This window comes from Orcinus orca, chromosome 10 (assembly GCF_937001465.1).
Source record: "Orcinus orca chromosome 10, mOrcOrc1.1, whole genome shotgun sequence".
Taxonomy (NCBI): domain Eukaryota; kingdom Metazoa; phylum Chordata; class Mammalia; order Artiodactyla; family Delphinidae; genus Orcinus; species Orcinus orca.
In genome coordinates, this window is record NC_064568.1 from 74538796 (window position 1) to 74563903 (window position 25108).

Consider the following 25108-nt stretch of genomic DNA (forward strand, 5'->3'; position numbering starts at 1 on the left):
TAGAGCCCTTGGCCTCCGGCCTGGTGGGAGCTCTGGGCAGCTGGCCTACAGACGTTCCTTAGTGCTGGTGAGTAGGTTTGAATCATCACTCAGGCCCTGGCCTCCATCCGCCCCCACCACCCCCCTGGCCTCAGTTCCCTGGCAGCATCTCGGGGGGGGGGGCGGGAAGCAGGAACAAGGGCCTCTGTCTGCCCAGCTGCCTCTCCCTTTGGGCTCTGCCAGACTCCACAGTGCATACGTGGGCTCCAACAGGTCCTCTTCCCTCTGGGCCACTGACTAACCCCAGAACCACACGGCTTCCTGTTCTCAGCCCCACGAACACGGTGCCAAATACTTCTCCCCAGGGGAGACTCCCTGAACACTTCCCAAAGGACCCCAGTCACCCCAGCCTGTGGGCTGCAGCAGGCCAGATGAGGGCTCCAGAAGGACACAGTGTCCAGATGGATACATCATGCCCTCTGTGCCTAGCACTGGGCTCTGTGCACATGGGGCCATTTGAGTCCCAAACATGCCACTGTTTGAGAGGTCACAAATGGGGATACCAGGGGTAATCTCCCTCAACCCTCTTCCTGAGGCCTCTTGAACCGGAGCTGGGGTGTGCAGACGGTAGTCACTAGGGGGCGCTCAGCCACCACAGGGAAGCTGGGTGAACTTGGGAGAGGGAGAGCAGCATCTGCGTGAGAGTGAGGACGCGTGTGAGTGTGTTGGGGGGGTAGCTGAGAGTGTTGGAGCGGGGGAGAAGGCCAGGGGTCACCCCAGGATTCCAGTAGATCTGTGTGTCCCTCTTTCCACCAGTCCCCTTCCGACTCCCCCAAACCCCTGCCCACTCCAATATTCCCAGCATAGAGGGAATAGCTCTCGAGTCCTGTCCGCACATAACCTCACTTTCCTGTACCCTCCCCCCAAATACCGCGCGGGCGTGTGTGTCTCCGGGCAAAGGGGGTCGCATAGGTAATTTTCAGGCTGTGAACCTCGGTGGGGGGTCGAGGTTTCGCTTCGATGGTGTGGGTGGGGGTCCAGGCTTCGCTTGGGGTCCCCAGGCGAAGGCAGCGCCAGGGGCCGAAGACGCGCGGAGGGGACGGACTCAAGGAGCCGAGGCAGGGCCTGTTCCCGCCCCTGGGCGTGTCGGGGCGGGGCCAGGCCTTCTTTTTAGTCTGCTCATAGCGGTGAGGAGCGCAGAGGCTTGGGGCAGCCGGGCTGCAAGGAGGCCGCGGCGCGGGGGGCGAGTGGAGCCGGCGGCAGCGGCGCTCGGTCGGGAGACGCATCGGCGAGGCGGACGAACCAGCGGGGTCACCAGCCAGGAGTCTCCGCACTGGAATTTGATATTCATTTATCCAGGGTTTACCCTCCTCCTTTTATTCTGAAACATTTTTTTGGGAAAAAACCGTATTCTTTCCCCCTTTTAATTTATTTTTGCTTCCCATTCCCCGCTAAATCGGGCCGACCGTTTGGGGAGATTGCTCCTTTACTCCCCCAAATCACTTCGGATTTTGGAAACCAGCAGAGAAGCAAGAGGTATAGCAAGAGCTCCAAAGAGAAGTGGAGGAAGATAGAGAGACCGGGTCAGAGAGCGCGCGCTGCCGAGCGAGAAACGAGAGGGACAGGGGCAAAGTGAGTGACCTGATTTTGGGGGTGACCGCCAGAGCGCGGCGCGAGCCCTCCCCCTCAGGATCCCACGTCGGACCAGCCGCGCTGACGGACAGACAGACACCGCCCCCTGCCCCAGCGCCCACCTCCTCCCCGGCCGGCGGCCGACGGTGGACGCGGCGGCTAGCCGCGGGCAGAAGCCGGAGCCCGCGCCCGGAGGCGGGGTGGAGGGGGTCGGGGCTCGCGGCGTTGCACTGAAACTTTTCGTCCAACTTCTGGGCTGTTCTCGCTCCGGAGGAGCCGTGGTCCGCGCCGGGGCAGCCGAGCCGAGCGGAACCGGGAGAAGTGCTAGCTCGGGCCGGGAGGAGCCGCAGTCCGAGGAGGGGGAGGAGGAAGAAGAGAAGGAAGAGGAGAGGGGGCCGCGGTGGCGACTCGGCTCTCGGAAGCCGGGCTCATGGACGGGTGACGCGGCTGTGTGCACAGACAGTGCTCCAGCCGCGCGCGCGCCTCAGGCCCTGGCCCGGGCCTCGGCTCCGGGAGGAAGAGGCGCCCGCCTGGGCGCCGAGGAGAGCGGGCCGCCCCGCAGCCCGAGCCGGAGAGGGAGCGCGAGCCGCGCCGGCCCCGGCCGGGCCTCCGAAACCATGAACTTTTTGCTCTCTTGGGTGCATTGGAGCCTTGCCTTGCTGCTCTACCTCCACCATGCCAAGGTAAGCCGCCGTGCCCGCCTGGCGCCGCGGGCCGCTGCGAGCGCCTCTCCCGGCTGGGGACGTGCATGCGAGTGCGCGCGTGGGGGCTCAGTGCCCCACGCGGGTCCTTGGGCACCAGGCGCGCGGCTTCGCCTCTATCTTCATACGTGTAGGGGGAGGGGGCGCGCGCTAGGTGGGAGGACACCGGGACAGAGTCTCACCGCCCACGCGGGCCCTGCCCACCCACCAGAGTTACCGCACGTAGGATCTGGGCCGACCAGCGGAGGGCGGGAGCCGGAGGAGGCAGCTGAGGGGGCTGGGCTTGCGCTGCCGCTGGCGGCTGAAGTTTGCTCCCGGCCGCTGGTCCCCGACGAACTGGAAGTCCGGGCAGCGGGGGCGGGAGCCGGAGCCCAGCGGGCGGGGGTGGGGGTGCTCGGACCTTGGACCGGGGGAGGGCAGAGAGCGTGGAGACGGCAGGGTGCAGGCGAGAGAGGGGCTTGCTGTCACTGCCGCTCGATCTCTGCGGCCCTCGCCTCGAGTTGGGGAAAAGTTTTGGGGTGGATTGCTGCTGGGACCCCCCCTCTCCGCCGGGCCACCTGCGCCGCAACACCCCCGCCCGTCCCAGCTCGCGTCCCGCTCGGTGCCCGCCCTCCCCCGCCCGGCCGGGCGCGCGCGGCGCGGAGCCGATTACATCAGCCCGGGCCTGGCCGGCCGCGTGTTCCCGGAGCCGCGGCGGCCCGAGCGGGGAACCCGGGGTGGCGAGCGGCGCCCCTCCCCCCGCCTGCCCTCCGCGGGAAGGTGACCTCTCGAGGTAGTCCCTTGCAGAGGACCCGGAGAACCACCCCTATTCCTTCCCGCTGTCCCCAGCCCTTAACTCCCTCCTAGGAGGAATTTCCTAACGTCCCTTCCCCATTTCCTCTCTGCTCGAAGAGAAGCCCCTGCCACCTCTTTATTTTTTATTCCCCTCTGCTGAGAAGACCCATCTAACCTTTCTCCGGCCCCAGAGTCCGGGAAAGAATGATCGCTGTCAGGAGTCGGGCTGCCTGGGCCCAGCCGGGTGCTTTGTCGAGACTCAACCTAAAGTCCCGACTTCGTGACAGTCTGCTTCCCTCCCCTCCCCCACACTTCCGAGTGAGCTGTGCTTTAGCTTTTATGGGGGTGGCCTAAGGGAGGGTTTAAAGAGGGTCCTCAGACCACTTTACACTTTTTGGAAAAATGGTTTGAAATTTGCTGTGACATGGGCCGTGTGGGACTAGCCCTCCCCGAACCTTTGGAGGGAGCTCCTGCCAGCCGTGCAAACACACTTTGTTCTGGTGAAATGGGCGTTGGAGCAGGAGCAGGTGGTTTTTTCGGAACTCCAAACTTGCCCACCCACCTTGCCTCCCAAAACCACTTAAGGGATCCTTTTCCGCTCTTCCTTTAGCTACAGAATCCCCTTAGAGAGTGGCAGAAGGAAGAAAATGGACTGGGGTCCCTGCTGCCACCCGGAGTTCCTCAGACCCTGGCACAAAGGCCTTGGCTCCAGGCCTCCAAGGGGGGGGGAGGGGGAGGAGAGGCCGCCTGGCCACAGTGTGACCTTCAGAGGCCCCCAGAGAAGGGCACCTGGCCCCTCCCCGCCCAGAACTGCCCCTCCCAGTGCCCCCTGGACTTGGAGGGGGTATGAAGTTTCTGATCCCTTTGCTCTTTGGGGCCCAGGAGGAGTGGAGGGCATAGGCAGAATGTTGGCAGAGGGAAGCCAGGGGGTGCCATGGAGATGGGTGAGGGGCTGAGGCAGAGACTCCAGGGGGGTCCCTGAGGGAACTGTAGGGGGAGGCTCCAGCTGGGATCCTGGAAACTTGGCCCTGGAGGCAAGGCTGGGGATCTGGGGTGTATTGGGGGGGGGGTGGGAAAGAGACAGACAGACAGACAGACAGAGTCTCTGCGGAGTCTGCAGTTCTGTGGGCTAGAGCGCAGCTTTGCTGCTCGGGATCTGCCCCAAAAGAGGGGCAGGTGGGGTGGGCAGTTGGTGACAACTGGAGACCCTCTGGAAGGGCTGGGAGAAGCCTCTGCCTGCGGGGTGCTGTCAGGTCCACATGGTTGGGCTAGTTGACCTTCACAGCTTCTGGGGAGGGGAGGAATGATCTGGTGGGGGTGGGGAGGGATGAGAGGCATCAGGCCTAGGTAGTGCAGGGGGCCCCCTAGGGGTTGGGCAGTGCTAAGGCATAAAAGGCTTCCCTGGTTGCCTTTGAGGAAGGTGTTCAGCAGGTGAGAGGGACTTGGGAACCCCCTCAGTCCGGGAGGGAGAAGAAACCAGGGAACAAGGTGGGAGCCCGAGGCTCGGGGCTTTGGAGATAAATTCAGGCTCTAGGGAGATGGGTGCGCAGGGAAAAATGGGGCCCTCCCCTCCCCCAGGGTTTCCTCCCATGTTTTCCCCTCTAGGCAACCTGTGGCTTTGCTAAGTATTCCTGAGGATAGAAGAGTTTGGATGGGGGAGGGTGCTCGGTGCCCTTCGGTCCTCTGTACCGCCCCCCCCACAGCAACAGCGCACCCTGGTATTTGTTATGTCAGCAGGAGAAGGTCACCATGTTGTTTTTCTCGCCCCCAGTCCTTCCTTCCTGCCCCAGTCCAAATTTGTCCTCCTGTTTGACCTTAATACTTACCCGTGGCTTTGGACCAGGGAGTCAGGGGGGCTGAGAGACTTCACTTCTTTTAGCTCAGCAAGGGGCCAGTGAGGGCTGGGAAAGGGAAATGTGGGGGAGGGGCGGGGACCTGGGCAGCACAGCATTCTGGTGTTTTCCTCCTGTGTTTTGAGCCCCCCCACCAATATCTGGTCAGTCTTTATCTTCCTTGGCTTCAGAACGGGAGCAGTCCAGGGGTGGTGCTTTGTGCTGTGGAGAGCCCCCGGAGGTGCCCTGCACCATTGAGAAGCCCCGGGGAAGCCAGAGGCTGCGGGTTGGGAGGGACTTAAGGAGGGAGCAGGGGCGGGGTGGCTGGGTCTGTGCATCCCTGCTTCTGCCCATGCCCATTCTTCGTTCTTTGTTTTGTCTTCAGTGGTCCCAGGCTGCACCCATGGCAGAAGGAGAGCAGAAACCTCACGAAGGTAAGTCCCCCCCCACGCCCACCCCTGCACATGGATGGGGGGGGGGTCCCTTGATCCCCCAGGGGATGGGTGGGAAGGCCTAGTTCCTTCTCAGGTCTGTTGGGGTTTGGGTGGGGAAGGGGCACAGGAATCTGGGGATCTAGAAAGGAAAAGGTGAGCTCCGGGAGATTAACCCTTCCATTCTGGAGCACTCTGTCTGTACTACTCAGACCACGGCTAGAAATAGGACTTGTGGTCTTTTTTTTCTGCTCTTTCCAGTAAAATTTTATTTGGAGAGGGAGTTGCGAGCACAGACCAGGAAGATGAATAGTGTTCAAGGATCCCAGGTGTCAGGGGAGGTGTCCCTTGTCGCCCCTGCTCCCAGGGGAGGATGGATACTCCATGTCACTTCCAACCCAGCCAGATTCCACCTGTGGGGTCTGTGTGGCAGAGGCTGTGACCCCTGCTGTCTAGATTGCTGGCTGTGTATGAGCTGGAGGTGCAGAGGGCCCAGGCTCATGGAACTCCCTCCCCCCACTTGGCATTCCTTTGGGGGTGGAGAGAGAAAGCCCTACAGCCTCCCGCTGCCCTCCTGGGGAGTAGGTTTGGGTGCTTGTGAACTTCCCTCTTGGTCCAGCAGAGGGCTGGCTGTAGCTCCCAGGAGCCCCGCCCCTCTGCCCAGCCTGAGTCTGCCTGCCTTTTGTTTGCCGCGGTTTGGAGTACAGATCCTCCCATTTCTCTAGGGATGCCCTGGCTCTCCCCACTACTGAATGTGGCCTCTGCTCCAGCCCGATGTGCCACTCCCCCAGCTCCCCACCTCTGAGAAGGGACGACCCTGGGGTCTTCCTCCAGGCGAGTTTCCCTGACCCAAATCCAGTGGCCGGGATGGTGGCCAGGGGCAGTGTTTCTACTCCCCAGGCTGGTGGTGACGCCTGGCCAGTTCTGCCTCCTTCCTCACTCAGGAGCCCTTTCCTTGACCCAGGGCCTGGCTTCCCCACCTGTGCCACTGACAGGCCTCCGCTCCCAGGGTGCACCCACCCTGCCTCAGCCTCCACTGGTCTCTCTCTGAGGTCTGGGAGAGGCAAGACAAATGGTCTTTGTTTGCTGGGGTAAAGGTTGTCTTAGAGAAATAAGGAAAACCACGAAGCCTGAAGTTGGAGTGTATGTGCGCCCACGCCTGAGCAAAAGCAGGACAGCTTTCCTTGGAGGTGTTGGCTGGGGTGCGAAGGGTGCGGTGAAGTCACCCCCCTCTACCTCCTGTGGGCCCTGAGGATGCCAGGGAGCTTTTCCAAGGAATTCCCACCCTGGATCTTTTTACCATCAGCTACCAACTGCCATGACCCAGGCCAGACTGTTCTGCCGTCCTGTCCTTGTGGCCCTGAAGGCTTGGCCACCTCTAGCCCCAGCCAGGACGCAGTGTCAGGGCAAGAATTCTTGATTAGTCATCTTCTTCAATATAGACCTGGCTTACAAAAGGACTTCTTCAGATCCCTGGTCTTGTTTATACTCTTTTTGGTGATGCTTGGTCCTAACCCTTGTAGCGGTGGGGAATTCTGTGCCCATTGTCTGGATGGGGAAGCAGAGACCTCAGGCAAGGCCAAGGACTGGCTTGGGAGCCCCCAGTGTTTTCCTTCCTGTTTTCACACGTACAGCCTCCCCACTTCCCCTCAGCTCCTCACATTCTCCCTAATCCACTATATATAACCCCCTCCCCAGCACCCAGGCTCATCTTCCTTCACCCTTCTGGAGGGAGGAGTGAGGAGAGGCTCAGCTGTGGCCTCTGGGAAGAGGCAGCTGGGGGTATGCCCTTCAGATGTCTTGGTGGGGCTCTAACCTTGTGTCTCCTGGGCTGAGAAAAGGGCGCTTGTTCTTAGGGCTGGAGATGGAAGGCAGAACCCTATACTTCAACCTCTGTTTCAGTGTCTTTAGAGATCAGCCCAACCCACTTACACAGATGTGCAGAGTCTGAGGCCTAGAGAGGGAGGAACTGTCCCAAGGTCACACCAAGTCCTGGCCAGAGCCCAGGCTTCCTCGCTGGCTGGATGCTGCTGCTTCCCTTCTGTTCAGGGGAAACTCATTTCAGGGACAGGATTGCTCTGTGGTGGTGGTGGAGGGCTGATGGGGAGTGGCAGGCCAGGCCACAATTTGGAGTAGTCATTCAGAGTCCTGACTTTATTTATTCTCAGGGGCCCTACCTCTGTGGCCCAGAATTACCCCTTCATGCTCCGGTGCACCCCAGGCTCCACGGCCAGCCTGGGAAGTTGTCTTTACCCTGGTCTCCCTCCAGATCAGCTTCTAGAAATGCTCCGTGACTGCAGTGGCGGCACCATTTTTTCCATGATGCAAGCAGTTTGCCCTCCTGGGTGGGGTTATCGGTGGCTGGCAGGGCCAGCACAGTGTTCCCGCCCATAGCCACCTGCTGTTTCCAGGCAGACCCAGCCCCTGTGCCAGTGCCCACCACCTCCTCAGCCCGAGTCTGGGGAGGGGGTCTGGCAGGTGGCAAAGTGCCCCCTGATGCTTCCCCTCTGTTTCACAGGATGTTGGCTTGGGAAGGCTTTGATGTCAGAGTTGACTTTAACTCTGTTAACTTACTGGCAGTGTGGCCTTGGGGCCAGTTACTCAGCCTCTGTAAGCCTCTAGTTCCCCATTTGTAAAACGGGGGGTCCTACTAGAACCTCAGAGTACCATGGGGGGGAGAATTGTTTGGGGTGGCATCTGTGGACTCCTGTACACAGTGCCCAGCACATAAGAAGTGCTCAGTAAGTGGTTGTCGGTTAACGGCAGGGCAGCCGCTGTGGGGAGTTGGAGGGAAATGGAGAGTGGGCTTGCCAAGCTGGCTGCTCCTCCTTTCACGGGAAGCTTAGAGACCCCCAACAGGTATACTCATACTCAGACTGTCCTCTGGCATCACGGTTGACCTAGGGATTGGCTTGGCTGTCCTGGCGAGGCTAGGGGATCAGATGTGCAGGCTGACTCCCTTCGAACCTGACAGTGCCATGTGATCTTTGGAATAAAAACAGGCCTTTCTCAGTGTTGGTGGTGGAAAGCTAGGAGAGGACTTCAGCCACAGCCAAGAGACTTAAGTTAGATTTTCAGAAGGACGGTAGTGGGTACCTCTTCCAGACAGGAGCGGGTGGAGAGAAGGGCCGGCCACCTCTAACGTGACCTGCTAGGCTCATGTGTCACCCCCTGCCATGCAGTGGTGAAGTTCATGGACGTCTACCAGCGCAGCTACTGCCGTCCAATTGAGACCCTGGTGGACATCTTCCAGGAGTACCCCGATGAGATCGAGTACATCTTCAAGCCGTCCTGTGTGCCCCTGATGCGGTGTGGGGGCTGCTGCAATGACGAGGGTCTGGAGTGTGTGCCCACCGAAGAGTTCAACATCACCATGCAGGTGGGCACCTGTGGGGAGCGGGGGAGGGGCCGCGTGGGTGGGTGGGGCATTAGGCTTTGCCAACAGGTGGTCCCCGGCCCTCTCCTGGGCAGCTCTCGAAGGGAGGAGCCAGGCTTGCCTTGCCCACCTCTCGCCCCTGAGTCAGTCAAGGGGAGATGTGGAGGTCTTACCCTCTTTGGAGAAAAAGATGCTCGCATTTCTGAGCCCAGGTTTCCAGCAAGCCCCGACCACCTCCTCCTCCTCCCTGACCTCTGTCCCCTGAGCTCAGGAGGGGGATGACACCTGTGACAGGAGCCCCTCCCTTCCTCTCTAGGAGGGAGAGAGCCCTCCCTCCCTGGGGGCTCTGTTTGGGAAGCTGGATGAGCCTGGTCTGTGGAGAGTTTAAAAAGCCAGTCGTTTGGTACTGCCTGGTGATGGGGCACATCTCAGCCTGGATGGGGCTGGAGGGAACTCTGAGACCCCAGGGAGGGGTGGGTGGCTCTTGGGTAGTTACTGGGGGTAGGGTGAGGCCTGGAGGGGTAAGAGGAGGGGAGGGATGGGGAGTGGCAAGAACCCAGGACCCAAATTCCCAGCCTGGCCAACCCTGCAGCCATGTCTGCCCTCAAGAGAAGCAGGGGCTCCTCGAGGTCAGCGGGGTGGGGGGAGTTGGGGGGGGCCTGAGGCTCTTTCTGGTAGAGCCCCTGGTCCCCCCGTACTTCCGCCACCCTTCCCTGCTCTGTAGAACCCCTGGGTGCTGAGTGGCAGGAGCCATGGGGTCTCCCACCTGGGTATGGCTGGCTGGGTCACTAACCGCTGTGATCTGCTTCCTTTTCCTCCAGATTATGCGGATCAAACCTCACCAAGGCCAGCACATAGGAGAGATGAGCTTCCTACAGCACAACAAATGTGAATGCAGGTAAGGATGGAGTCACGGAGTCATTTGTTCAGTGAATGGCTGCTGAACGAATTCAGGGGGCCCACTCTAGGCCAGGGTTAAGTACGTTCCACTTGTTAGCCCGTTTCCACCTTCCAGCTGTGTAACTGTGGGCATTTCGATATTACTTCAATGTGCCTTGGTTTCCACATCTGTAAAATGGGCACAGTAATAGTATGTACTGCTTAGCATTGTTATAAGGATTAAATGAGTCCTTATATGTCAAGAGTTTAAAACTGTAGTGATGTATCATAAATACTATGTTAAGTTTTTATTATTATTATTCTCGTTACCATCACCATCTGAACTCCTCTCTGTTTTGTTCTTTTCTCTTTCTCTACCCACTGCAGACCAAAGAAAGATAGAGCAAGGCAAGAAAAGTAAGTGGCCGTGACTTTCCCTCTTCTCCCTCTACTTGGTGGTTGTCTTGGTTTGGGGCTCTTGGCTTCCTCTCTCAGGGGGGTCTGATGGCTTCACTGGGTCTGAGAGTTGGTTTCATGGGGACTTGTGGTGGCAGCAGTGGGATGGAGCAAACTCCAGGATTATGGCTCTAGAACAACTGACAAAACCCAGCCTGGTGCCTGGAACTTCCTTTGGAAGAGACGATGCATCTCCGGGCCATTCCCGGCCAGGACTTGCGGTCTTGGCGTGTCGGGGGCTGTCGTGGAAGCTGGCTCCCGGGCCTGCTCTAGCCTCCTGTCACCCATGGCAGGGAGAGGTAGTGGGTGGCAGAGAGGCCAGCTTTTGTGTGTTAGAGGAAATGGCCTCGTTGGTGGCTGCAGTGGTGGTGCAGTTGGATTTGGGCCCAGCTGGGGTGTTTTCTTGGTGCGTGCCCTCCTGCGGGAGTGAGGCAGGCCAGAGACGCTCAGCCGCCTTGGCCGGGGAGAAAGAGGTGAATGTTGGCCATTTCCTGAGGCTTTCAGTTGCTCAGTGTGGAGGGTCAGGTCAGGATGGAGCAGGGGGTGAGGTCTGGCAGCGGTGATCCTTCAAGACAGGGCGAGCGGCTGGCACGGGAGAGAGCCTGCAGGGGAAGAGACTGAGAGAGAGCACCTCTGCCCTTCCCCCACCCATCGTCCTGTCTGCCCCCAACGCTCTGGTGACATTGAAGCCCCCTAGGCCTCAACCCCTTGCCTCTTCCCTAAGTCCCCAACTTCAGGATTGCTAAGCAGTGATTGGGGACAGGAGGCTCAGAGAGAGAGAGAGTGTGTCTGTGCGCGTGTGAATGAAGACCTTCCTTCCTCCAGAACTTTCTCCCGAGAGGGAACAGACTTGCCCCTCTCCTCCATCCCCTCCCCTTCATTTGTCCCATGTGGCAGCCATCCTGAGGGGCATTCTCTGGGGCTGGGCAGGTGTGGAGAGGGCTGGTTCCCTGGAGGGGGACAGGCTTCAGCTTGCCGCCCTTGCCTGTTCCCCAAACGCCTGCCTTGCCCACAGGGAGAGTGGGGTTTCGCCTGGTCTCCGAAGAGAGTCTGGTGAGATGGTGTAGCAGGCTTTGACAGGCTGGGGAGAGGACGCTTCGCCAAATGCCGCCCAGGCCCCCCTCCCCATGCCTCCCTAACTCCCACCCCACCCTGCCGCCTGCCTGGGGCCCCGCCTCTCAGCCCAGGTTATGGCCGGGCTGGCTGGCGCCTTTCATATGCCACCCTTGGTTTTGCGCCAGCTCCCAAGATAGCTGCTCCCCTACACTGAGATTCACAGAGGCAGGGCCCCTGGAGGGACCCCTCGCTCTGGTACTTGGAAATGAAGGCAGAAGGTGCCTGGAGTACAGCCTGCACCCCCTTCCCTCACCCCCCATCGAGTCAAGTCTCTGACCTTCTCCCCAAACTCTGGCCTACCTCTTATGGCCCCTGACCTTCAGGGTCAGACTTGTTCAGGGATGCTGGGCAGAGAGCCTGCCCCCTAGGCTTTGCCCCCTGCCTGGAACCAGGAGACACCATGAGCGTGGAGGCCTGTGGGTCCAGTGCCCTCCACCCAGCCTCTGCTCCCCCCGCCACACACACAGCCTTGCTAGGAGCTGGGTTTGCCGCCCCCCCCACCCCCCGCTCCGCCCAAGGGTAAAGTGAGAAGAAGGCGCCATTGAGTGCCTGCCGCCCCGGCCCATCCCGTGTGCGTGCACGTGTGCAAGCTCTCCCTCGTGCCTCGGAGCGTGTCCTGTGTCCTGCCCTCCTCACTGCTTCCTTTCCTCTCCCCTACCCCCTTGCTTTCTCTCTGTCTGTCTCTGTTTTTTTATTTTCCAGAAAATCAGTTCGAGGAAAGGGAAAGGGGCAAAAAAGAAAGCGCAAGAAATCCCGGTATAAATCCTGGAGCGCGTACGTGGTGCCACCGCTGTCTCGTTTCCTGGAGCCTCCCAGCCCCCAATCAAACTCCCGCCTGCAGGACCCTGGAACCCTGCCTCCCTCCTGCTCCCCTTCCCTGGCTCCTATCCTCCCTCTCCCCTAGTGACTCTCTCTCACTCTCACTCCACTAATTGGCACCGATGGGTAGATGTGGTGGTGGCATTGCTGGTCCAGGGCTGGGGGTGGGCGGGTGGGCAGAGTGGGCCTGGAGGATTCAGGGAGGGGCCTCTGGCTTGGCTGGGCACCCACCGCCTTTCCCTCACCCACTGGGCACTGGTGGCGGGCCCATGTTGGCACGGGTGCCGGGCGCTGATGCCTGCTCACCCAACTGGTTTCCACTGCTCTAGGCTTCCGCACTTCTCTGGAAGCTGGGGGGTGGGGGTGGGGAGGGCAGACGTGGCGTGAGGAAGGGGCGTGGATGAGGTGAGGCAGCTCGTTGTTGGCTGAAGGAGGATGTGGCGTCAAACACCACTGCGGCCCCTCCTTGTGGACTTGGGGCCTCTGGAGGAGAGCCCCCTATTCCAGCCCAACCCATGGCACCCACAGAAGCCTTCCCGTAGGGTGGCCTCTTCCTCTGGGTTTGAGGCTGTGGGCGACCCTTTGGCCACAGCGGCCTGGCCTGTGGACCCTGCCTCTGGGCCTAGCCTGCCGTCACTCCCTGCTTCAGCCCCCACTTTGGTGGAGGGGCCTGGGCATGAGCCTTCACACAGGGAGGAGGTGGCCCCGATTGCCATCCCCAGCAGGTGGAGAGTGAAGGTGTGCTTTTCCGGGGGTGGTAGCCGTTGGGGCCCTGTGGCCCGAGACTTGCACTTGTGCCCGTGGGACAGCGCTGCCCCTTACAGCACCCCTGTCCTTGCATTCTGCCCGTGTACGTCCGCCTCTTCCTGCGGGCAGGCTTCCTAGCCAGTGCTGCCTCTTTCCGCCGCTCTCTCTTGTCTTCCGCTGTGGCGTCGGACCCTTCCAGGGCGTGGAAGGGTGTGGGGCCCGTGAGCTGGGTGGGGTGCAGCTGCTGACGTGGTCGGGGGTGTTGCATGGATTTTTTTCTCTCTCTCTGCTGACGCTCTAGCTTAGATGTCTTTCCTTTTGCCTTTTGCAGTCCCTGTGGGCCTTGCTCAGAGCGGAGAAAGCATTTGTTTGTACAAGATCCGCAGACGTGTAAATGTTCCTGCAAAAACACAGACTCGCGTTGCAAGGCGAGGCAGCTTGAGTTAAACGAACGTACTTGCAGGTTGGTTCCCAGAGGGCGAGCAAGTCAGAGAGGGGCTTTGCACAGAGATGGGGAGAGAGAGAGAGAGAGAGAGAGAGCGCGCGAGCGAGCGAGCGAGAGCGAGCGAACGCGCACCTGAAAGGGGCCAGCTGCTTGCTCAGCTTCTAGCTGCTTGCCTGGTGACTGCCGCCTTCTCTGCTCGCGGGGCCCCTGCACTGGGCAGCGGGTGCTGGCCGGCCCGCCAGGGCCAGTTCAGAGCTTGCCCTGGTTGCGTGAGTGGGCAGGCCAGTGTGGCTTCCCGTGGTGGTGTGGACGCAGGCTGAGTGTTGTGTCCTGTGGTCCTGCTCGTAGTGGCTGTTGGTTCTGACGTCGTGATTCCTACCTCTGCTGCTAATAGGAAGGGCCCTTCCCGGCGTGGGGGGATGCGCCTCTACAAAGCGCAAACACTTGGGGGCCTCGCCACCGCCTCTGAGGTCTGCACCGCTGGGTTTCTCATCCCCAGTGTCTCTCCTTGGGGACAGGGCTTGAGTTCATCCTCAGACTGGGGTCCTGGAGGGCGTGGGCTCTGCCTGTTGGTTTAGGGCAGATAGGAGATTTAACATCAGGAGACGCTAGATAGCTTAATACTCCAGTCATCACGGCGACAACCCCGAACAGCCCACCTATTTCCAAATGCCCCTAGGATGGGTGGAGGGAGGGAGCCACACCCATTCTCCTAACATTAGGCTGTGAGCTCCTCACACCTGGGCCTAGGTTTTATTCATCTGTGTGACCCCCCACTCCCACCCCAGGCATCTGTGTCTCTGTCCCTTGTTCACACCAGGGACCAAGGAAGTGTCAAGTGCGTGAGTGAATACATGACCGAGTTCAGGGGTGAGGGCAAGAGCACGGGGCCGTGACAGGTGGCTGGCAATCTTTTGATGCCTCGCTGGTGTTTATACTCGTCTGGCCTGTGCTCAAAGGCAGGGAGCCCTCTGGGCCAGCGTAAGCTTCACCCAGGAAGGAGAGGCTTTTATGGGGATTCCCGGGCAGGGCCAGGGTGCCCCCGGCTAGTCCAGATGCCTCATTGGTTAACAGGGTCCTTGGAGTGTAGCTCTCTCCCCCGTCTCCCGTGTTCCTGTGGCTTGTGCGTGTCAGGGAGGCTGGGGACCAGGCCCTGGGGGTGTTACTGTGGGTTCTGTCTGTCTTGGTGGTACGTGAAGGCAGGAAGTGTACACTAGTGCTGGGGTGGGGGCTCTGCCTCACCCCAGGGCTGGCTGAGGGGTCTCCACATCTCCCAGGGACCTCCGAGAAGATAAGGGATTTGCCATTTTAGGGTTACCACGGTGATCATTCTGCAGTGATGGGATAGGGGGATGTCTGCAGTGACCTGGGGGCTAACTGAAGTTACCCGAACCCATCCTCTCACCTGGCTGCATGGGGGAATTTCAGTCCTCAAATAGGAGGCTTAGGATCCCCATTCCTAAGCTCTCAGAAGGGCAGGGCCTGCTCTGACCTCTCTTCAAGTGGGGAGGGTAAAAGGCAAGCAGCCCAGGTGCAGGGGCATGATGGGAAAGTTCTAGGAGTCCCCTCTGCCTCCCCGACCCTAAGTTAAATAGCATATTGGAAAGGTAAGGCAGCCTGGTACCTGGGGCCTGCAGCTGAGGCCAGGACGGTGGGCATGGCGAGGGGAGGTGTGTCTCTCACCTTCCCAGGGCCCCAAGCCCTGCTGGCTCCGCCTCTCTTGGGAGCCTCACTTCCCCAGCTTCCTGGCCTGCTTGGCCTCTGCACAGGCCCTATCCTTTGCTCTCCCAACTCACTCCCCCAAACCAGCACCATAGGGACTGCACTGAAACATCTCCTTCTGCAGGGAGGCTTTGCTGATTAACTTGGTCCAACTTTGCTCACCTATCAGCTCTTAAATGTCAACTAGGGACTGTTCTTTGGGACGTGTTCATTTGTTGCTTGTGATGAGATGTCATTCTGCCTTTGTCTTGTCTCAGCTAGATTGTAATCTCCAGAGGGCAGACTGGGAGCCCCGGACGTAGCTGCCACTCTCCCAGAGGCAGGACTGCGCTTTCTCTGTCCTCTCCCCTGCTGGCCTCGGGCTGCAGGAAGGGGAGGCTGCGGCCTCCCCACCGGGGCTCCTCCCCTGGCCCTAACCCCCAGCCTCTGTTTCCCGTTCTCTGCAGATGTGACAAGCCAAGGCGGTGAGCTGGGTGGGAGGAAGGAGCCTCCCTCAGAGTTTCAGGAACGAGACGTCTCACCAGGAAAGACTGACACAGAATGACCCATAGCCGCTGCCCCCGCACCACCACCACCATCAACAGAACAGTCCTGAATCCAGAAACCTGACATGAAGGAAGAGGAGGCTGTGCGCAGAGCACTTTGGGTCCGGAGCACAAGACTCCGGCAGAAGCATTCCCGGGCGGGTGACCCAGCACGGTCCCTCTTGGAATTGGATCGCCATTTTATTTCTCTTGCTGCTAAATCACCGAGCCCGGAAGATTAGAGAGTTTTATTTCTGGGATTCCTGTAGACACACCCACCCACATACATGCGTTTATATATATATATAAAATATATAAAAATAAATATATATATTTTATATATATATATAAAATATATATATTCTTTTTTTTTAAATTAACATTGCTAATGTTATTGGTGTCTTCACTGGATGTATTTGACTGCTGTGGACTTGAGTTGGGAGGAGAACGCCCCCACCCAGATCCTGACAGGGAAGAGGATGGAAGCAGAGACTCTGGCATCATCTTTTTATCCCTCTTAGGGAAGCCGGGGTCCCCTCACCTGCCTGGGGACGCGCAAGGCCAGGGCACGGGGGCAAATTTGGCCTGCTTTTGGAAACACCGACAAACCCAGCCCTGGCCCCGAGCCTCTATCCCGAGTCAAACGGACAGAAAGACAGGCAACAGGTACAGGGCACGAGGACGCTGGCTCTGACCAGGAGTTTGGGGGAGCCTCGGGACACTGCTGTGCTTTGGAGAACCCCTCCACGTGCTGCACGGGCATCTTGCCCCCAGGGGCACTTGCCTGGAAGATTCAGGAGTCTGGGCAGCCTTCACCTCCTCTCACCCGCTTCCGAGATGCCCAGGAGGCCACTGACATGCCTTGGCGAAGAGAAGAGAGACGTTGGTGGAGGAAGGGCCGCCCAGTGGCAGCTCATCCTCCGAGGCAAGGGCCTCCTGCCTTGGCCCTCTCCCAGCTTCGCTTCCCGGGGTGCAGCCCAGGAGGGCCCGATGTCCTCAGACCATTGAAACCACTAGTTCTGTCCCCCCAGGAGACCTGGCTGTGTGTGTGTGAGTGGTTAACCCACCTCCATCCCCCAACCCGACCCTTCCTGCGGCATAGAGAGACAGGGCAGGGTCCCGGTGCCCACCCTGGAGGCAGAGAAAAGAGAAGTGTTTTATATATGGTAGTTATTTAATATGCCCTTTTAATTAGAAATTAAAACAGTTAATTTAATTAAAGAGTAGGGTTTTTTTCAGTATTCTTGGTTAATATTTAATTTCAACTATTTATGAGATCCATCTCTTGCTGTCTCGCTCTCTCTTATTTGTACTGGTCTTTGTGTATAAAATTCCTGTTTCCAATCTCTCTTGCTCTGATCGGTGACAGTCACCAGCTTGTCCTGAGCAGATATTTAATTTTGCTAACACTCAGTTCTGCCCTCCCCTTTCCCTTGGCTCCCCACCACACATTCCTTTGAAATAAGGTTTCAATATACATCTACATACTATATATATATTTGGTAACTTGTGTTTGTGTATATATATATAATATATATATATATATGTTTATGTATATATGATTCTGATAGACATTGCTATTCTGTTTTTTTATATGTAAAAACAAAACAAGAAAAAATAGAGAATTCTACATACTAAATCTCTCTCCTTTTTTAATTTTAATATTTGTTATCATTTATTTATTGGTGCTACTGTTTATCCGTAATAATTGTGGGGGAAAAAGATATTAACATCACATCTTTGTCTCTAGTGCAGTTTTTCGAGATATTCCGTAGTACATATTTATTTTTAAACAACAACAAAGAAATACAGATATATCTTAAAAAAAAGCATTTTGTATTAAAGAATTTAATTCTGATCTCAAAGCTCCTCCTGGTTTCTCCTTCTCCATTGAATCTTTGTTCCAGACTTCCTCCTGCCCCCTTTCCCTCCTCCCATGGGAAACATGGCATTTGCCTGAGGTCTGGGAAAGGGGTTCCAAGCGTGTAGGATACGGGGTGACCCACCTCATTGTGCCGGGGGCCAGAGTCTTTCCATTCTGGCTGGGCCCGTCCTGGGGGAGCTCGTTCATCTTCTGCCATCTGTGGAAGTGGGGGAGGGAGAGACAGCTCCTTAGATAGGAGCCAAGGGCCCTGCAATGAGTAGAGCTGCCTTCAGGAGTCATGTGATCCAGGCAATGTCCCTCGTCAGGGAAGGAACTGGCCATGTCTCTGAGCTTGTTTCCCAGAGGACAGGAGGGGGCTGGGAATGGGAAGGGGGTGCTTGTGTGGGGCCTGTACCCCCAGGGTATAAATTAGTTTTACGTAGTAGTCCTGGAGTTCCTTGAGCCTCTGGAAGGTGCGCCCACGGTTCCACTTGCCCCTGAGGGGACTCCCTGCCCTGCCTTACTGCCTAGGCCCAGCTCTCCTGCAGGCCCGGGGAAGGTGGAAGCTGTCTGGGTCTTTGGCGTTTTTGAACAGTGCTTCCAAATCCACTTCTCTAGCCTCTTTTATTCCTTCAAACCATATTTATTGGGCCACCAGCCATCGTGCCAGGGCAAGGGATGCCGTTATGAATAAGACACAATTCCACCCCTCAAGGATCTGGTGAGGGTGGGTGAGGAGACACAGCACTATAAATCCACAAATAGAAAAATACATAAATTATGATGGGGGCATTTGATCCAGCTTGGGAGTGGGGATGGATTGCGGGTGATGGAGTCTGGGAGGTCTGCTCATTATGTTACCTTTAGGCTGCCCCTTAAAGAGTGTGAAGGAGAAGACAGAACATGGAGGGGCGGGTGGAAGGGTTGAAGCCGACATCCCAGGCAGAAGGGGCAGTGTGGGCAAAGGCATGGAGGGAGGACTCAGGCAGGGAGTGGGTGAGGGGATGAAGGTGGGAGAGAGAGGCAGGAATAGCCCTTGCCTGCCGCACCCATGGTGCCAAGAGCCTATGACCTGGGGATGAGCAGCACGTGAGGGGTTTTAAACAGGGAGCACCTCTGCAGGGAGGTGGTTGTAATCCTCCCGTGGGAGACACCCTGAGGACGGTAGAGGTGACTTCGGTGGCTGAAAAGGGAGGGCACCCCCTGCCTCTCCTGGCCACACTGGGTGGGGGGGGGGGACTAGGGAGGCGAGCTTCCTGCCCTCGTGCAGCTTTGGTTCTAGTTAAGTGCTCATTTTCCAGGCGCTTTCCACCTGTGGCTCTTCCGCTGGTTAACACGATCCACAAGACCCGTGAGGTCGGGGCTCTTGTCATCCCAAGTGGATATTTGCCTGAGCCTCCAACTGGCCTTCCAGATTCTTCTCTCTCCTGCGTTCTCATCAGCCAGAGTGAGCCTGTTAAAATGTGAGCTGAATCATATTACCTTTTGGCTCAAAACCCTGCAGACTCCGTTTTATTCGGCGAAAGAAGCCAAAGTCCATACAGTGGCCTTAAAAGGCCCTGCACCATCTGTGTTGCCTTGATCTCCCCAACTCAATGACCTCTGACCCCACCTTGACCACTCAGCTCCAGCCACACTGGCTTCTCTGTTCCTCGCGGGTGCGCTCCCACCTCAGGGCCTTTGCACGTGCGGTCCTCTCTTCCTAGAGTCCTCTTCCCACAGATGTGGCATGCGTGGCTCTCTCACCTTTAAGTTTTGTTACCATCTCAGCAAGGCTGCTTGACTATTGCATTTACAATCAACACCCTGCCCTCGGGCTCCTCTGCACTCGGGGTCCTCTTTTCACCATCCTTCTTTTTTTCCCATGGCACATGCCACCATCTAACATACCCTAGAACAGGTCTGTCCAATAGAACTATGATGTGAATGAACCATGTATGTAGTTTAAAGTGTTCTCTGAGCCAGATGTTGAAAGGTAAAAAGAAACAGGTGACGTTTAATTTAATCATATATTTTACTTAACCCCAACATATCTAAAATATCATCGAATCAATATAAAAATGATTAATGAGAGATTTTATGTTTTTCGGTATTAAGTCTTCGAATCTGATGTGTATTTTGCTTTTATCAAACTTCTCAATTGGGAGTAGCAACATGTCAAGTATGCAGTATACATATGAGGCTGGTGCCTACCGTTTTGGACCGTGTTGCTTTAAAATTTACCCCTCCTCTTATTTCCCCCACTACTAGAATGCAAGCAATGTGAGGGCAGAGATTTTTATCTGTTTTGTTCAATGTTGTACATTGTATCTCCAGCTCCTAGAACGTGCCTGGGACATGCTCAATAAACATTTGTTATCTGACTGACATTGTTGAAACTGAAGCCTGGTGACTGAGGGTTTGTTTTATCCCAAGACTATGGAGGTAGGTGATGGCTGGCACTGGCGGGAGTGGTGGGTAGACAGGCTTTTTGACAGGTGGGGACTCGAGCAGGGTTGGGTGAGGAGAGGGGAACTCAGAGTCGGTGGTGGGGATGAGGGACAGAGAGGCCTCTTCCCCTGTGCCAGGCCCTGTCTCCTCCTTTTAGCCACCCTGGGGACGGGGCTCATTATTTCTACTTGGTAGATGAGGGTCAGAGAGGGTAAATAACTTGCCCGAATCGACTCACAGCCAGTAAAATGGCCAAGCCAGAATTTAAACCAGCTTTCCTGACTCCGATTCCAGTGCTCTTCCCACCTCACCACAGTTGCCCCAGGCTAGGGCAGAACATCAACAACTAAAAATGAATCGTCTAGACTGAATACAAACAGGCAGAAGAAAAGTGGGACGGGGGAGGATGTGGTGGTGGCCAAACCCAGGGCTGAGATCCATATTTCCCCAAGCGTGGCAAGGCAAGGGATGTCTCTAGGGCCTGGGCTCGTCAGTAGAAGATCTGAAACCTAAGATGGAAGAGATTGCAACACGCAGCCTTGGAAGACAGAAACAGTCTTTAAATAGACTCTGGAGAAAAAGAAGGATAAAACGAACATGCTGCATCCCCCAGTTGTATAAGACCTGCTCATACACCCCCTGCAGCCTTCCCAAAGGACCTCTCAAGGCTCAGTGCCAAGCTGTCCCAGCCTTTCTCCCCTCTGTGGGACTCACACCCTCCCCTCTGGTCTGGCCACTGTTTTCCCTGGAGACATAGCGCTCCTTCTCAACTCTGCTCTGCCCAGCCTGAGCCCCTTTCCCCTTTTCCTAAGGGGCAACCTACCCTGGCCACAGCCCCAAAGGCCTTTGTGTACTTCTTCTCCAAGGAAGCTGACAGCCTACTCTTTCCTCCTGTAAGGAGGCTGGGTGGATCCGTACAGAACTTGGTGATTCTGGATCAGTTTCACGTGTTAGTGCCGTTGTGGTGGCCTGGGTCCAAATATGGCTGCCAGCAGCGCTTTCCACCCCTACGTCTGCGTGCTGCAAGAAAAAGAGTCTACTTTTCCTCTGTTGAGTCTGGGCTGGCCTTATGACTTGCTTTGACTAAGAGGATGTGGCAGAACAGATGTTCTGGGACTTTCGGGCCTCGGCCTTGAGGGAGATTGCAGTTTCCATTTTTTCCCTCTTAGCCGGCGGCTGCCATGCTGTAAGGAAGTTCAACTACCCTGCTGGAGAGAGAGGCCACGTAGAGAGAAAGAGAGGGGCTCAGGCTGCCCCCAACTGTTCCAACCACCCCAAACTGAGGCCCCAGACGTGTGAGTGAGGTCATTTTGGATTCTCTAGCCCCAGGTGAGCCACTCTTGCACAACACAAAAAGGAGGGAAGCAATCTCCTGCCCAGATGTACAGGGTTGTGAGTAAATATATGGCTGTTGTTGTTTCAGACTATGATGTTTTGGGGTAGTTGTTGCTCACCAATCATATCTGAACCATCTAACTAAATGGTCATTTCTTTGGGGCTAGGACCTTTGTCCCTTCCCATCCATAAGTCTTAGCATGATGGTCTCAGCGGGTGGAGGGAGGTTCCAGGAAGGAAGGATATTTATAAAGCAGTCAGAGACCAGCAGCAGTCTGCCTTGGTGGGAAGACTCAGGGCAAGGGCTGACCCAGGCAGGACAAAGTATTGTCCAAATTTCTAGAATGAGGAGAGCCAGTCAGTTTTATTGAAGTCTCACCAAAAGAAGGTGGGCCTCATCTGTAGCATGAGGGAGAGAGGCTAGAGGCTGAGAAGAACTGGCAGAGAGAGAAGCACAAGGGATTTGGAGGAAAAGACTATGGAATCTTGTCCTCCCCTCCTTCCTTCCTCCCTCGCAACCTCCAGAATTTATGGACTAGCAGCCATATGGGCTGTGCCCTGGTGCAGAATGGGCTCTCACTTACCGGGGCTGGCTTTAGCCTAAAGATGGGGGCGAGACGAGATGACCTCTGGGAGGCCCCACCAGGTTGGCCTCGGAGTTCTTGGGAGGAAGATAATTCAGCTGCATCCACAGGACGTTATCCATCAGGACATGGGGAACAGGGGAGGGCAGGGAAGGAATCAGTGAATATTCATAACCTTCCTGGAAAGGGAAGATGCAAGGCAAAGATAGGGCCTGGCTGAGCACCTGCAGAGGAGGAGATGGGAGTGACTCCAAAGGTGGATGAGCTAGAACCGAGGGGAACAGGGATTCAAAGGAAAAGGACCCGTCAGGCCTAGGGGCCTATAGGAGGAAGGCCGGGCCTGGGTCCCCTCAGGACCAGAGGACCGAGAGCTGAAACAGATTTTCAAAGGTTGCATTTGTCTTTGGGTGGTGAGTGTGTTAGTGAAGAAAGTATAAGTACTACCCTCAGGGAGCTCCCAGTCTGAGGCGGCTGACATGGTCCTTGCTTTCAGGGTGCTTCCTGCCTTCCCAGAGTTTCTCGTTTGAGGGAGGAGACAGAATCCCTGCCACCAGACATTTCTCTGTTGATTAAGATGGACGCCATTCTCAGGAAGGCGCCCCCTCGCCTTCATTCGGCTGCTGCAGATGTTTGGAATCATGGAATATCGGCGCCTGGTGAGCCCTTTGGGGGCCTGCAAGCTTCCCTCACCTCCCAGTGCACGTTTGCAGTCCCTGCCCGATTTTTCTATGTGTTATGAGCCAAGGGTGGCTGGGCCGTGATGTTTCCCCACGCATCCCCTGCTGCTCCATAAGTCTGGCTCCAAGTGGGGCAGATGCCAGCACGTACCTCCCTCCTGGGGCTCTGCCTGTCTCCTCTGAGAACCCCATTCTGTCACCTCCTTGGGCTCCCTGTGGGGATACTGTGTCCCCACTTCCCACCCCATTTGCAGCGGGTGCAGCCATCCGGAGGCCAGAAGTCCCCAGGAGGTGGGGTGATGGCCTTTGAGGCCAGCCCTTAGGGACTTCTCCTCAAACACCCTGCCTGCTGCCTCTGCAGAGCCTGATCTGGGCTGCCCTAAGCCCCGCCAGGACTTCTGACAGATCTAGGTTGGAATCCTGGGTCTGCCGCTGGCCACATTACTTCTCTGGGCCTCGACTTTCTCACCTCCAAAATGGGGACAATCATACCTGCCCTTGAGCTTGAGGGAAGAAAGTGATGTTGACGTGTGAAGGTACCCAGTACAGTGCCTGGTATGTAGGGTGTGCTCACAATGGTCACTATAATTATGTTGTTATTTCTAGTGCCCACGTCAATGCCTTTTTCTTCTCTTACTTTAGTATAATTTGGTTGTTTTTCTCCCTCCTCACTTTTTAATTTTTAAACCAAAATACCATGACTGGGTTTTATACCCATCTTTGCAAGTGTACATCCTTGCTCCCCTGCTGAGGACTCAGGTAAGCCAGGCCCTCAGGAGTGTCCATTGCAGAAGCTCTCCCAGGAGGGCTCCAGGATCTCTGGGGGAAAGGTTTGTGGTACAGGTGGGGTGGGAGCGGGGCTCTGGGATGGGTCAGGGAGAAGAATGCTTTCCCTGGGACTTTGAGAGCTGGGAGCTGCCATCTCCCAGGGAGGCAGCAGGAAGATGGCTTCCGGGGAAATAATTCAGAGAGGGTGTTTGCATATCTGTTTGCTTTTGGCTTCCAGAAGAATCTCCACCCCCACCCCAGGTGTCTCTGCTTCCTTCCCCATGGTTTCCCTCCCAGCTGCTCCATCCTTGCTCCTCTCTGTCCAGCTCGAGAAAGAGAGAGGATGCTGGGCTTGGATTCAGGGCTTGCTGGGCCCCTGAGGCTGGGAACCGTGGGGAGGCCAGCCCCTGGCAGACACCCTCGCCGCCTCCTCTCACCCGGAGCAAGACGCCAGGTCACAGGTCTCCTTCCGCACGAACCATCCACACAGCTCGCACACTCACAAGTGTGACAGGGGTCACCATTCCCAGTCACGGGGTGGCCGCCTGGTTGGGTAAGGTCTCCCGGGGCTGTGGGACCCAGCTGAGCGATCTGGCTTCTCAGGATGAGCCCCCATGGGGCTGGTGGGAGGGGGGCTGACCTGGCTGGAGTCCCATGACCCTGCGCTCCCCTCCGGGAGCTGCTGACTGTTCAGCAATAATAAACACCTCGCAGCTATTAATAACCTGCTATCTGGCAGCCACAGAAATGATAACACTGGGTCACTTCCGGCCTAGCCTGGCCTGACTGCCTGGGTTCAAATCCCGACTGGTAATTCTGGGTCTCTGATGTCCAAAACCCAAACCCTAAACACAGGCCCAACCCTGACAACTTCTAGACATGTTTTGGGGCAAAATTACTTTTTTGAGACTCAGTTGTTGTCTGTTAAACAGGTACCGTGATACCTGAGGCCTGGAGAAATGTGGACGGACTGAGGGCGGTGACTGGCATGTAGCGAGTTCTCCCAAAGGGTCAGCTATTGTCGCTGTTGTGACTGGTCACAGGGTGTAGGAGAAGAGGATTTGGGATCAGACAGAGCTGGGCTGTACTTTTGACATAGATAGTGTTTTCTGGCTCTGTGACCCTGTGCAAGTTGCTTGACCTCTCTGGGCCTCATTGTCGTGGTCTGTCACGTGGGCGTGGTAAAATCTATCTCCCAGGTGTTACTGTGGATTAAATTACGTAATGAATATAAAGTAATTTCTACTTAAGAGGGGCTCAATCAATAGAGTACTTGTTTAATGAATGAATGAGGGGATATTAGTCACATCACTCTGTCAGTGTCCCCAAGGGCAGGGATGGATTCTCTCTTTTCAGCCTGGGTGCTCCCTGAGGACTGGGGTGCCACTCTGGGCTTGCTTTCTTGAGGCTGATCTATAGTACCCAAAGAAGGCTCAGCAGTTTAGATAGTTTATTCCCTTGGTTGGTGTGGAATGTGGAAACAGCCAGTGTAAAAACCCACAGGGAAATAGAAACAACTTTTCCTTTCCTCCTAGTAATAAGGTGCAGGCAGGGCCTGGGACCCAGCACTTAGCTCCCCTCCTAGGTCTGGGAAAAGGGACGTTTTTGGCCACAAAGGCTATGGGAGCTCAGGGAAAGCCCTCCCGGTGAGGCCAGTGGGACCACCGCAGCCATACCCTTGGCACTGCCTGCCCCCAGTGGCCACACTGACAGCCACAAGTGCGGGTGGCGTGTTGGGGGGTGCAGGGAGGAAGGAGGGTGGGGGAGAGAACTTGACTCAGGGCTGGTAAAGCCCTCCCTGCACCCCAGGGCCCATGACTTCAGAGAAACGGCCTCCAGATGCCGGTGGTGTGCCAGGCCCGGCCGTTGGCGTTTGCCTAACAGGAAGTTTCCCTGAAGACCATCTTATCTCAACTGGCCTGGTGGGGCTGCAGAGAAGGGGCAAAGGGAGCTGCTGGCTCTCGCTTGGCCACCACCACATGCCCACCCCAGAGGCTGTCCAGGGCCTTCCCCATCC

At 56.8% G+C, this 25108-nt stretch overlaps 1 protein-coding gene across 9 annotated transcripts; it reads left to right on the plus strand.

Annotated features, from left to right (window-relative positions):
- The first annotated feature begins 1160 nt into the window (after positions 1–1160).
- On the plus strand, positions 1161–17298 carry VEGFA (vascular endothelial growth factor A). Of its 9 annotated transcripts, none has more exons than XM_004267535.2 (8): positions 1161–2294; positions 5304–5352; positions 8532–8728; positions 9547–9623; positions 9992–10021; positions 11879–11950; positions 13074–13205; positions 15356–17298. In XM_004267535.2, exons 1-8 carry the CDS (start codon positions 2229–2231, stop codon positions 15375–15377), a joined length of 645 nt encoding a protein of 214 aa, XP_004267583.1. In that variant the 5' UTR covers positions 1161–2228; the 3' UTR covers positions 15378–17298. The 9 variants fall into 9 exon arrangements, with proteins under 9 accessions (XP_004267583.1, XP_004267584.1, XP_004267585.1 ...); XM_004267536.3 differs by having other exon boundaries at positions 11879–11932; XM_049716422.1 differs by lacking the exon at positions 1161–2294 and adding an exon at positions 2730–3084.
- Positions 17299–25108: the final 7810 nt, after the last annotated feature.

Coding starts and splice junctions, on each gene's coding strand:
- VEGFA (XM_033423923.2), top strand. CDS start 3,291: ATGATCGCTGTCAGGAGTCGGGCTGCCTGGGCCCAGCCGGGTGCTTTG. Junction 9,624..9,991: donor CACAACAAATGTGAATGCAG/GTAAGGATGGAG, acceptor TACCCACTGCAG/ACCAAAGAAAGATAGAGCAA. Junction 13,206..15,355: donor TTAAACGAACGTACTTGCAG/GTTGGTTCCCAG, acceptor CGTTCTCTGCAG/ATGTGACAAGCCAAGGCGGT.